The sequence below is a fragment of the Dunckerocampus dactyliophorus genome, chromosome 2 (genome assembly GCF_027744805.1).
Source record: "Dunckerocampus dactyliophorus isolate RoL2022-P2 chromosome 2, RoL_Ddac_1.1, whole genome shotgun sequence".
In the NCBI taxonomy this organism is placed as follows: domain Eukaryota; kingdom Metazoa; phylum Chordata; class Actinopteri; order Syngnathiformes; family Syngnathidae; genus Dunckerocampus; species Dunckerocampus dactyliophorus.
In genome coordinates, this window is record NC_072820.1 from 27,611,482 (window position 1) to 27,624,155 (window position 12,674).

Genomic DNA, 12,674 nt, shown 5'->3' on the forward strand with positions numbered 1-12,674 from the left:
ACCCTATAGAGGGGGGAAATCAAAGACACCCCAAAAATGAAAGTGAAAAAATATGCAGCACACTGGTCCATTTTGCTAAAATGTCATTGTAGCAACTCAAAATGATTCTCAGTAGTTTGTGTGGCCCCCACGTGCTTGTACGCATGCCTGACAACGTCGGGGCATGCTCCTAATGAGACTATATAGGTGCGCTCAAGTCCGGAATTTAAGGTACGCACTTGAGGTGGGGAAATAGATTCTTAGATGCATCGTGATGTGGATATTGACGATTATTAATGGATTCATAAATGACAATAATCGATGCTGATGGAACAAAACAAAAAAAAAAAACACAGAACAGCACGAAGGAAAGCAGAAGTGCCGCTCCGACAGTTTATGGTGGTGCACCGAAGTGGAAGACGCTACCAAAATGGCTGAGCGTAAACCCCGACCCGCACCCGCTGGATTTAAAGCGAGCATCTCAAAACACTTTCATGTAGTTGAAGGTAAAAATGAGCTGGACAAGAGCCAGACAAAATGCAAGCTTTGTCATACAAACTTAAAATATTTTGGGAACACGACAAATATGAGAAAGCACATAGCACGTTTCCACCAAACCAGGAGGAAAAACAGCCAGCTGAAGCTGCTGCCAGCCAGAGAACCATCGAGCAGGTGATAACTAATTTTCCACCCAACTCAGAAAAGGCAAAGCGAATCACAAAATCAATAGCAACTTTTATTACAAAGGATTTGTGGCTGTATTCAGTTAAAGGAGCAGGGCTTTCCTGCTTTGTTGCACACTTTGGAATCCAGATACGTCCCATTGCAACGTTATTTCACTGCAATTGTGAATAAGGGTAGCATGGTTTTTTTGGTTATTCATAATATACTGACGTCTGCAAGCATTTTTCTTGTATGAGAGCTGCTGGTACAGAAATCATATTTTCTATGAAAGCTATTTTTTACTTTGCAATACAAAAATATTTTGTCAGAGAATCTATGCTTAGGATTTTAGTTTGAATTCAGAAGTCTTTGTGAGTTGGTTACTCAGAATATGCTCAAGTTTCTTAATTTGATTCCTGCAAGCTGCTACTGGTGCACTTTACTTTTCATGCTGGTCTGTGCAATGGGAAATATGTTGGTAGATGTAACCTTCCAATTATTAAAAGTTAATGGAAGTAAATTAATGTTTCCTGTTTAATTGTGGATCATTACAAATATGCTCGCATCGCATGCCTCTGAATCGTAGTCGCATCGAACCGTAAGGTGGCCACAGACTCCCCACCCCAAGTACTACATGCAAATTATTCCCACCAGCCTGGTTGCCAGAGATTCACACAAAATGTACACATGATATTTACCTTCTTTTGCAATGTAGGACTGCAGAAAGTCAGTCAATGGGCATTTGTTAGCTAAATAGGTCATATTTAGTGTAAGAATGAAATAAGCTGCTTGCTGCAGTTCAATATTGACCTCAGTCTGCCAAGATCTAATCATTTCTCAGTTTTGAGGGGAGGAGGGGAAAAAAAAAAAATCAATAAGTGATATTACATTCTGTGGAATGTCAACCAAACTTAATTTCACAGGATTCAATGTGGACAGTTTAATAACTACCTTGTCCAAATCGAATGCTACTTCATTTAAAGTTGCTGATCCATGAGCGATGTTCTTTAAACACATAACATGCCATCTTTAAAGGGAAGCAAGTTTATTCATCAAGGTTCACTGTGCTATACAAGAACAATCGAGTCTTGAGTATCATAACAAAAACAAAGCGTTGTCTGCCATGCTAGCCCTCATTCCGTAAAGTGCACTTCATGTAATGATGACAATGCTTGCCAAGCAACACACATACGTCGTTTTAGCTTCACTTGTGCCTGCACAGCAAATGCTGTATAAGCCTTTTGAATTTTGGAGAATGATTGACATTCCAAAGGTTCCCTGAAAAGCGGCTCCCATGGCGCCACCTGTCAGGACACGCACGCAGCACGGTGACTTTGCCTGTCATTCATAAAGTGAGCGGGATGCCACGCGGGAGCTAACAGTGAGGCTGCACCACGACTAGAGACAAAAAAACAGTTTTGAGGTTGATGATAGAGATGCATGTGGCTTTTAATCGTCATCATCGCACACTCAGTGCCTCTGTAACAAAGCGGTGGATGCCTACAAAGGGCGGACTCATCTAGCCAGGGCCAGGGCAGCAGCAGCATCACATCCACAAGGAAAAAGGCTTTTGTTATGAAAAGCAAGTGTTTGAGCGCCTCCTCTCTCAAAAGTGGAGTAAACAAGTGAAGGAGAGGATAGAAATTTATTTCTATTTCTGGTTTTAGGCTTTAGAAACACATGAACACACGGTTAAAATCAAATTTGCATAAAAAGACTTTAGGAATCATAAAGGCTGATGTTCTATATGTCAACGTCATGGCAAAGAGGCAGGGGAAAACATTTGCTCAATTGTAAAACAAACGGCTCAATATGCGATAACGATTGGGCAGTCATCCAATGATGTATTGGCTGTTCTGTCTTTTGAGGTGCCCGACTGGAAGAGGAAGATGGAGTGCAAGCAACTCACTGGGTTGCCCGAGCTGCTCCTTGTGTGGAAACACCATGGCAAGGTGTGCATATTATCTCAAGCAGCGCCACTGTTTAACAAAGTTCAACAGACAAAAAAAGAAGGTACCACTACCCCCACCTGGCACACCTTCAAGGACGCCAAGGTCTGCCATATTACCCACCATTACCCAGTAATTAGGGAAGCTCAGTTAGAGACTAATGTATTCGTGTCATCTTTAATCATGGCATCAGCATCTCGCCAAATGAGGAAGTAAATCACACTTGCTGGGAGAATCTGCAAGAACAAAAAGAGATGACTATTGTATTAATGCTGTGTAAGATTAAAAGGTATCCAGTGGCTGATGCTAACACATCTCGCTTTAATCATCAATCACTCGTCCCGGCGATGAGGCAGTGATGTACAGTGCTGCGTGAGGAGCGAAAGGGAAAAAGACAAATGAAAGAAAGCACATTATATCACGAAGGAGATGGTTGCGGACAGCCGGTGGCTTACTGGCTTATCACTCACTTATCCCCCAACTGTGAATGACCACAGAAATGGCCGTCCATCAGCAGGAAATGCATTCAGCGCCGTACATGTCTGGGAAGCTAATGAACGGTTTCCGCTGGGAGGGCAATTTGGCGAATGGGAAAGTGGAGATGTGATATTATGTCGGATTGTTACCCTCCCAGAGCATATGACATGACGGGCAGGGGATGTAATGTGCGCCAACAGGGGAGACGTTACGCAGTCATCTCTCTGCAGCACCAGTCACCGCCAATCAGCCCGTCCTCACTCTGCATTTTCCTCCAGAAAATGTGGAGAAATATGTGGAGCAGCCTCATTCCAGGGCTTGAGTTCAGTGCATGCTTACCCCGAGTGGTGTGGCGATGGTCTGCAGAACTTTTGCAAGCAAACCTCCTCCTCCTAACTTCAAATACATCACATTTGAAATACAACCATACGTCACATTTGAAATACAACCAATGTCCCAGTGTCAAAACTTCTCAAGGTCCACCTTTCCTTTTAACATAGCTTCAGTAAAGGTTTCCCTGTCCTCTTCAGGTCGATGCCCACAGAGGTGAAGCCACATCAGAAGATGTGTTTGAGGTGCTTGATGCCGTACGTCCTGAAAAACACCAGCAGGATGAGGGTCCACAGGCCCAGGATGAAGCCGTCGGGAGGGTGCCAGTCTTTCTGTTTGGGTTTCTACAGGAAGAGAGTGGGTGGGTGGGGGTGGGGGGGTGGGGGTGGGGGGGTAGGAAGGAAGGGGGCGGTGGGTGGGTAGAGGGGGTGCAGTTTAGTAATAGTGTGCATATTTCTCCTGTTGAGGCCAGCACTGATTGTGCTGTCATTCAAGCAGGCGGGCTCTCACACACACACACACACACACACACACACACACACACACACACACACACGGCCGCACACACACAAGTTTCCAACAAAAAGCCGCGCCCAGACTCATCAATACACCTCCCTTGCCTCATGTTTGTCCCGTTCACCGGCACGTCATCATTTTGTGTATGATTATACTTTTAAATCCGGCCGGTATTCAACATGCGTCTCACAAGGAGTGTATTTATATGCTAATGTGCCGGCAGTATTTCGCACCCAGATGAGATTTAACCTCTACAAAGATGACAAAAAAGCCCAACTCTTCAGTTGGGGACATACACCGCAAGCAGGCACTTAAGAGATTTCTGTCATTCTCACTATACAAGTCGCAATTATTTACTTGGAAGGCAGCCTGAGAGCCACAACTGCGAGACTTGGCAGGGATGAACGCAGACAAGTTCCCCGGATGGAACACTGTGTGCGGTCCAGTACAAAAGAACATGCAGCAATGTGTGCGTCGGTGTCTATTTGGCATGCCGAGGAACACATTTGCTAACCAGCAAACATTGACACTACAGATGGAGATAAAGGTGGACCGACAGGAGGAGACATTCAGTCCCTCCAAACGTTGTGGCTCTAGTGAACTGGATTAAACACAATTTGGACGCTCGTCTTAAGGCCGTGTCCACAACTGACAGGTGAACTCTTGTGTGATTGCGCTGATCATGCAGTTTTTAGCCACCCTGCCCTGTTGACTCAGTCCAACCTTCCACATGCCAGCAATTACCGACTGACGCATTCCGTAAACCTTGACCTCACCATGTTCCAGGGAAGATGTCTGGACACAGATGGTGCTGAAGTATCCGATAATCTCCAGAGGTCTGGTTACCATCCCAGGTTACGTGACAATGCTGCCCATTTTCAGTTTGGAAAAAACAAGTGCCAAAAGTAAATCTTGCCGGTGTCTGCCTGCAAATACAGACCCTTTCCAAAATATTTGAATGTCATGGAAAAGTTGTTTAATTTCCATAATTCCATTCAAAAAGTTAAACTTTCATAGATTATAGATTCAGGGCCCACAATTTAAACGATTTCAAGTGTTTTTGTTTATTTTTACACAATTTGGGCTTCCAGCTCATAAAACCCACGAAAACAGGAATTCAAAAAATTAGAATACTGTGAAGAAATCACCATTTACTTCTCAGTTTTGCAGGAAAAAAAGAAAGAAATTAGGATCACATCAAATCAATCAAAATAGGGTACTTTCAAAACGATATGTCAATCTTCAATACTTGGTTGGGAATCCCTTTGCCTTAATCACTGCCTCGATGCCACGTGGCATTGAAGCAATCAGCCTGTGGCATTGCCTGGGAGTTATGGAAGCCCAGATTTCCTTGATGCTTGCTGTCAGCTCTTCTTTGTTGTTGGGTCTGGTGCCCCTCATTTTCCTCTTGAGAATACCCCATAGATTCTCAATGGGTTTTAGGTCCGGTGAGTTGGCTGGCCAGTCAAGCACTGTGATGGCATGGGCATCAAACCAGGTTTTGGTACTTCTGGCGGTATGGGCAGGGTCAGGTCCTGCTGGAAGATGAAATCTGCATCTCCATGCATCTCCATACAGATCCTCAGCAGAAGGAATCATGAAGTCCTCTAAAACATTCTGGTAGACTGTTGCGGTGACCTTGGATTGAAGAAAGCAGAGTTTACCAACACCTGCACCGGATATTGCACCCCAAATCATGACGGACTGTGGATATTTCACACTGGACCTCAGGCAGCTTGGGTTCTGTTCCTCACCCGTCTTCCTCCAAACCCTTGGACCTTGATTCCCAAATGAAAGACACACTTTACTTTCATCGGAAAAGAGGACCTTGGACCACTGGCCAACAGTCCAGTCCTTCTTCTCCTTGGCCCAGTGGAGACGCTTCCTACGTTGGCTCAGATTCAGAAGTGGCTTGACCCGAGGAACCCGACAGTTGTAGCCCATCTCCCGGATGCGTCTGAATGTGGTGGTTTTTGAAGCTGTGACTCCCGCCTCATTCCACTCTTTCTGGATCTCTGCCAGATTCTTGAATCTTCCCTGTTTGATAATCCGCTGAAGCCCACGGTCATCTCTTTTGCTGGTGCATCTTCTCCTGCCACATTTTGCCCTTCCTCTAGACTTTCCATTGATATGCTTGGACACAGCACTCTGAACAACCAGCCTCCTTAGCTATGAACTTTTGTGGCTTACCCGTCCTATGGAGGGTATCAATGATGGTCTTCTGGCCAGTTGTCATGTCTGCAGTCTTCCCCATATTGAACCCAACTGAGACAATTGAACCAAACTGAAGCAATTTAATGACACCTGGGGAAGCCTGTGCAGGTGATTTGAGTTTAGTAGATGATTAGTGTGTGACACTCAGTTTAAAACATTCATGCCCTGCAAAATTTGGGCTGATTTCTTCACAGTATTCTAATTTTTTGAATTCCTGTTTTCGTGGGTTTAATGAGCTGGAAGGCCAAATTATGTAAAAATAAACAAATAAAAACTTGAAATCGTTTAAATTGTGGGCCCTGAATCTATAATCTATGAAAGTTTAACTTTTTGAATGGAATTATGGAAATTAAACAACTTTCCCATGACATTCAAATTTTTTGGAAAGGGTCTGTATATTTCACTGTTCAATCAAGTGGAATCAAAGGAGATTCTCTTCCATACGGAACGCAAATAACTTGAAAGCCAGCAAGTCCAGACAGGGTTGGGAGACAAACGACAACACAACAGATGCGGCTTAACACACAATATAGACAAACATATTTGGCCACAAGAGCACCACTGCAGGAAGTGAAACTGGAAGAAAAATAAGTGTGCTTTTGTAAGCGTTTCAGCTTGAAGACGTGAACTCCATAGGCCAGCCTGGAATGCTGATGTGACATGATGTGGGAACGTGCAAGCACCAGGAGCAGCTGACGTGTATGCGTGTGCTGAAGCACAAGGGTGCAGGAAGATCGCGGGGGACAGTGACACGAAGGCGGGAGTCACATCCCAAAGTACGTGTTACCACATGCACAGGCTCCGTAATGTTCGGGAATATTGCTGGCTGTGGCCAGCACGTAGAGGAAGTAGGGCAGTGAAAGGGGTTGCAAGTGTGTCGTACTTATAAAGCAAGTGATTCGTGACACACAAGTGCGTGCTGCTCGCCAAATTGGTAGCTTTTAGATCGTGGGTGCGACTTGCAACCTGTGCGTTCTAGGTGTACTTCATGTAAGGCTGTTGTGTGTTTTACTCACTGAGGACGTATGTGTGTGGGCATCGTATGAGGCTCGTGCAGCCCACTCACTTCGATTGCAAGATGGCCGTACTGAACTGACTATCGTGACCAGGAGAACCAGAGTGTACAGTGGGAAGAGCCACCAGCCATGGCCAGGCAAGGTGGATTAATGTCGGATACGCTATGTGAGCAGGTGCTGTGCGTCCACGAAGGTTTGGAGAACCAGAGTGTACAGCTGGGGGAGCCGCTGCCGTGGCCAGGCAATGTACACAATGTATTTTTAAACTTGCGACGCACGCAAGGGTCACGCACTCCTCCACGCACTCCTGCAACGTTGTCCTGCGTGCACGCAGAAAATAATTTGCATCCCAATTTTCTTACTACGGGCTTTGCGTACTTGTCTGCGGGTTTGAAAATGCGTGCGGGCCACACGCGTGTTTCTTGCAATTTTCCCCATTTTTGCACGTAGCCAGCACGTAGTAACGATGTAACTCCCCCTTTAGCCACGCCAGCACTGCTAACAGGAAGACAAAGCATATGGCCACTCAAATGAGCAAGCAGTTAGCACAACATAGAAATAGAGGTGGGAAAACCTCAAATCAAGTAAAAGTGCAATTTGTAGTCATCTGCGGCATCCTGGTTAAGTACCGTTTTCATTTGCGATGGCCCACGAGGGTCTATGAAGATTAATAATGCTATTGTTTCGGACAGCTACATTGAGCAACATCACATTTTCACTTGCGCAATTTAATTTGCTACACAATTCAAGTCCAAAAAGGACAAGGAAGAAGCAGATCTTATTTAATCCTACCCTTTCTCCATGTCCCAATTAAACGCTCGATTGAATCCATATGTTTTGAAATCACCTTTGCGTCTACATTTTATACGACGCTTGTCTTCATTAGGGTCACGGATGAGCTGCAGCCTATCCCAGCTGACATTACATCACACTTTGTTCGATGGTCCTTGAACACACCATTGTGCGTGTGCTAACTTTCTCCCACGCTGCACAGATAGACTATACCGTATTTTTCCTGTTTTTCTTTCACCTCATATTTGTTCCCAAATGCTGATGGTATGTGGGAATGCATAAAGGTAAGTTTTCATGACGTTATTGAGCGCTAATGTGCACATTTGTTGGTACACAACAATGGTTCTATGGTATCGTTATCACAAAGAGGCTGCAATGTAGAATTTGGACTAAAGTTCACTTAAAGACGCTGCTGCTTCAAGAAGGAAAATAAAAATGTAAAGGTGAAATTGCGATACATAAATGAGAAAGGAGAGAGAGGCAAGGGGAAAGAATCGGGAGCGGAAGCTTGCCTGCCAACATGCCTGTTGGGCGACCTTCACTGATTGAACAGTTCACATTTGACTGCAGCCAAGGACAGATGCATCCACAAAAGCAGCCTGCCTCGGTTACGCCAGCTTCTTTTGTGTTGCTTGTTCAATTTACACAGTGAAATTAATTAACGGCAAACCCATTAGATTGACTGGAGATAATTATCATGCTAACAGTCGTTGAGAGAGGGGAGGGGACGTCTCAAACACTTGCCAAAACACAAACATTACAAGGTCAAAAACACTGCAATTAATGCAGCACGTCACTGTGTACCTTTATTGTACTCCATTGCCTGCAAACACTGGGCTTGCAGGGTGCATTATTGCCTTATAAAGTCAATTTTTGCTTATCTAAATTGCATCATTTGGCATTATATTCATTCCAATGGGAGCCAACAGAGTGGGCGGCCAAGGCCTCTGATCTACGCCATCCCACGTCCACTCTGCAAGAGTGTCATTGCGTGTACAACGTGAAAGAATTCATTTTCACTCTTTTCAACACTCTCCATTCTCTGAAGGCGTATTGTCAAGCTGGCAGAAGAATAAATAACATTTTCAAGCCAGAGACCAGCATTTCAAAATAATAATAATAATAATAATAATAATAATAATACCAAGCAGAATACACAAGAAAGTGGGTGGAGAAAGGCTTTACGTTTTTTACACCACTGAACATACTGAGCCTGATTGAGAAAAGGGGGCTCATCATGCCACCAGTGACAGTGCATGAACCAACACTTTAGCCACACACACACACAAGTTAGCATAAAGCACATGGCCACATATCTGCTGTCAGTCACACTGATGGCTTTTCTATTTACAAGTCAGCGCGTGGTCTTACGGCAAATGGGAAATTGCTTTGCTGAGTGACGAGTAGACAATCAATGATTGGATTTGTGTTTGTTGCCACAGGCGCGGGGCCTCTGGGGAATATTCAAGACATTAAAATTGTGCAAGATTTGCTCTCATCTACAGTTCTTTGCTCAAGTGCGTCTGATGAGTGTCAATATGTGAATTTCAAGTAAAAAAAAAAAAGATGGAGAGGGATTCTCTCAACATGGCAGAGACAGCAGAGCTGGCAATAAGCTTGAAGGGACATTGGTCATGTGTCCCTAAGTGCAGACAATTGGCACGCAGGCCAGACAACAGCAGGAGTAAAAAAATTAATAAGAAAAACCTGTGGTAATATGCATATGCATCCATAAGGAGAGAAAGGCAGAAAAAGAAATGCTAGAAGGAAAAGCAGATGCAGTGTCTCAAATGAAATACTTCCATCAGTACACATCAGTACGGTATTCTCTGTACACTGTGTACTTTGTTTGCAAATGTAGTCAGTGTAGTGTTGTCCCAAATAAGATTAGTCGTTGCACACCCACTGGTAATGATGATTGGAAAGTAAGAAGCCAAAAACATACCACTTCCACACAGCACTTTTTTTCCCACTCTATCATGTCAGACATGCCATGGCTGACTCCATGCAGTGCAAGTAAAGGTAATGTAATATAAGCTAATGTTTCATTAGTATATTATTACTGATGCCTAGTGGCCAGAATACTACATATGAATTGTCTTTCAATATTTTTTGACTAATAATACGTCATAGTCAACCACAAAACAGCCATAATTTATTAAATCATTTTTGAAAAATCACAACAAGAGTGAAGGACCAACTGTACCTCTTCTGCTGCTATGCAGCCAGGATGGCGAGTATTGATGGTGGTTAAGAGTCCAGCACTGCACACTCACCATTTTGAGTGTTTTGGGTGCAACATCCAGGGTTCAGTGCACTGCATTTTGCAATACCTCTCAATGTGAACACACGCAGACGCACACAGACAAAAGACTAAGACCACTTTTACATAGAGGGTCTTTGAGTGTCCTGTGGACCCTCATCCAGCAAAACCATGCGTCATATAGAGGATCTCTGACCAGGATAAACATATTGCTGTGTGTTTTTGTCTTGATGGTTTTTAGGCATGGTGGAGCCTTGACATTCTAATAAATACCAAATATTGAAAAATACTGAGAGCGAAGGCCGGTCTTATATAGATATCACCAATGAACACAGATAGTTCTGTAAGGCCAAGGGTCATTTGCTACCGGGCCGCAAATAGACTACTACTGTATTTTTAAGCATTTTTCTTTCATGTCATATTTGGTGTCAAATGCTGATACTAGGTGGAAATCGAGGAAAAGGCTTCTTGAGACGTCATCTGTACTTCTGTGAAGAAGGTGTCGGACGTTTCGCTCCTCATCCAAAGAGCTTCGTCAGCGAACTAATAAGTGCTGGTAGCCTAGGCCTAAAATACAGTAAGAGTGGGCGGAATTGGTGTGCCAACACCCTCCTCCTATTGGTTCCTTACACTAAGCCTGGGCGGAGTAGTGGTTTAATCCTCTCCTGCTATTAGCACCTCCGATAAAAGGGGAAGTGTCACTCCCTGAGTTGGGTATGAACGACTCTGATACTGGCTCGTTAGCATCTATTGTTCTGGCTCCACCTCATTTGCAAGACTAAGAGCTTCTGGCTCCACCTCATTTGCAAGACTAAGACCTGTGGGTTTCGGTCTCAGTAACCTGCTGAACACAGGGTCCAAATTAAACCTCAAACCACCATTCCGATTCAAAGATGGGTTCTGTTGTTTGACAAAAATAGCTTCCTTTACTCCTCTTTCAAACCATCTGTTTTCTTTGGCCAAAATCTTTACCTCGCTGTCCTCAAAAGAGTGATTGGTTGCTTTAAGGTGTAGATGTACTGCTGATTGAGGCCCACTAGAATTGTCCCTGCGGTGTTGATAAAGCCTTTTTTGGAGCATTTGCTTAGTTTCCCCAATGTAGTGCTCTTTGCATTCCTCATCTTTACAGTGGATGGAATAGACCACATTGCTCTGTTTTTGGTTTGGAGTCTTGTCTTTAGGATGCACTAATTTTTGTCTCAGGGTATTTACTGGTTTGAAATAGGTAGGAATTTTGTGTTGTTCCAACACAAAATTGGACAACTCCTGTACGACTGAGAGCTTACACAGACACTAGGTGGAAATGCATAAAGGTGAGTTTTGATGACTTATTGAGTGCTAATGTGTACATTTGTCTAAAGTTAATTCATGCTAGCACACTGCCTTTTACCCCACACATCAAACAGCAATGTTATAATCTCTCTGGAAAAACTCCAGGCTTCAACTGGTGGATTGTGGGTCGGTATTCAGATGCTGTTTATGTCTTCATTTCACACAATACATAATAAATAAAATAAATTAGATCGCTATAATGTACGAACCCCCCCCCCCCAGTCCGCGGGAGATTTGTGGGAACACAAGCCGGTCTGTGGGTCAAAAAAGGTTGGGGACCACTGCTGTATGCCATTATTTCATCACTATATTCCAAGTGCACAACTCTGCGGAAAACGTTGTCTTCACCCCAGAGAGCTGCCCCGACCGGAAGCACGAATTAATTGGGGAACAAGGCAAGCACACATTTTCCTGCCGCAATCACACGCACATCCATTCTGCCGGATTTCACAGCTGTTCCTCCGCACCGAGACCAGGAGCCACTCTTATTTCACATGCTGAGGTGTCACCATGGAGATGGCACAAAGACATCTATTGGTGGAGTGTTGGACACAACCTACTACACACTCTACAAATTAAGCATGGACGGAAAACGAGACTGGAATAACTGATCAAAGTGCAACAGTTCAAATAAATAAAAGCCTGATGAGTGTTTGGTTGCTGTAAAGTGAGTCAGACGTTTGTGTGATTCTCTTACCTGGTGGATGATCTCTGACACTGGTAGTTGATCCACATATGAGAGTCTCTCCATTTCCAGCTCCCCACCGTTGAAACTGAACAAAAAATAAATAAAATGCACAAACAATAAGGTCATAAAACAGGAATTGCAGTGTGTGTGTGTGTGTGTGTAGCTGAGGTGTACATCCATTTCTCATATATAGCTGTAGAAATCAAGTGTCCATGGCTGCTGAATCACTACAATACCCGTTAAAAGCAATACAGTACTTTATTTGAAATCAATCCCACATAATGCTGCTTTGTATGCTTCACAGTGTTGCTAATCAACAAAAAAAAGCTTTGTGTGGATATTTAAGTAAAAAGCAGCATGGTTGCATCCAATTGCTTGAATGTTGACAAGTTGAACAAAGTGGACAGAAAAAAAGGTTTGTATTGAGAATTGATTAGCTCCTGAGAGTGCAAAGC

The 12,674-nt window shown here is 43.8% G+C and overlaps 1 protein-coding gene across 2 annotated transcripts in view; it reads right to left on the bottom strand.

Moving 5' to 3' along the window:
* Nucleotides 1–2,754: 2,754 nt before the first annotated feature.
* pigk (phosphatidylinositol glycan anchor biosynthesis, class K) overlaps nucleotides 2,755–12,674 on the bottom strand; it is a 31,678-nt gene continuing 21,758 nt past the window's right edge. For both annotated transcript variants that reach the window (XM_054754451.1, XM_054754443.1), the window contains 2 exons: nucleotides 12,229–12,304; nucleotides 2,755–3,742 (listed from right to left, as the gene is read on the bottom strand). In XM_054754451.1, coding sequence (XP_054610426.1) covers nucleotides 3,626–3,742; nucleotides 12,229–12,304 — 193 coding nt within the window. In that variant the 3' untranslated portion in view covers nucleotides 2,755–3,625. The remainder of the gene's footprint in view (nucleotides 3,743–12,228; nucleotides 12,305–12,674) is intronic.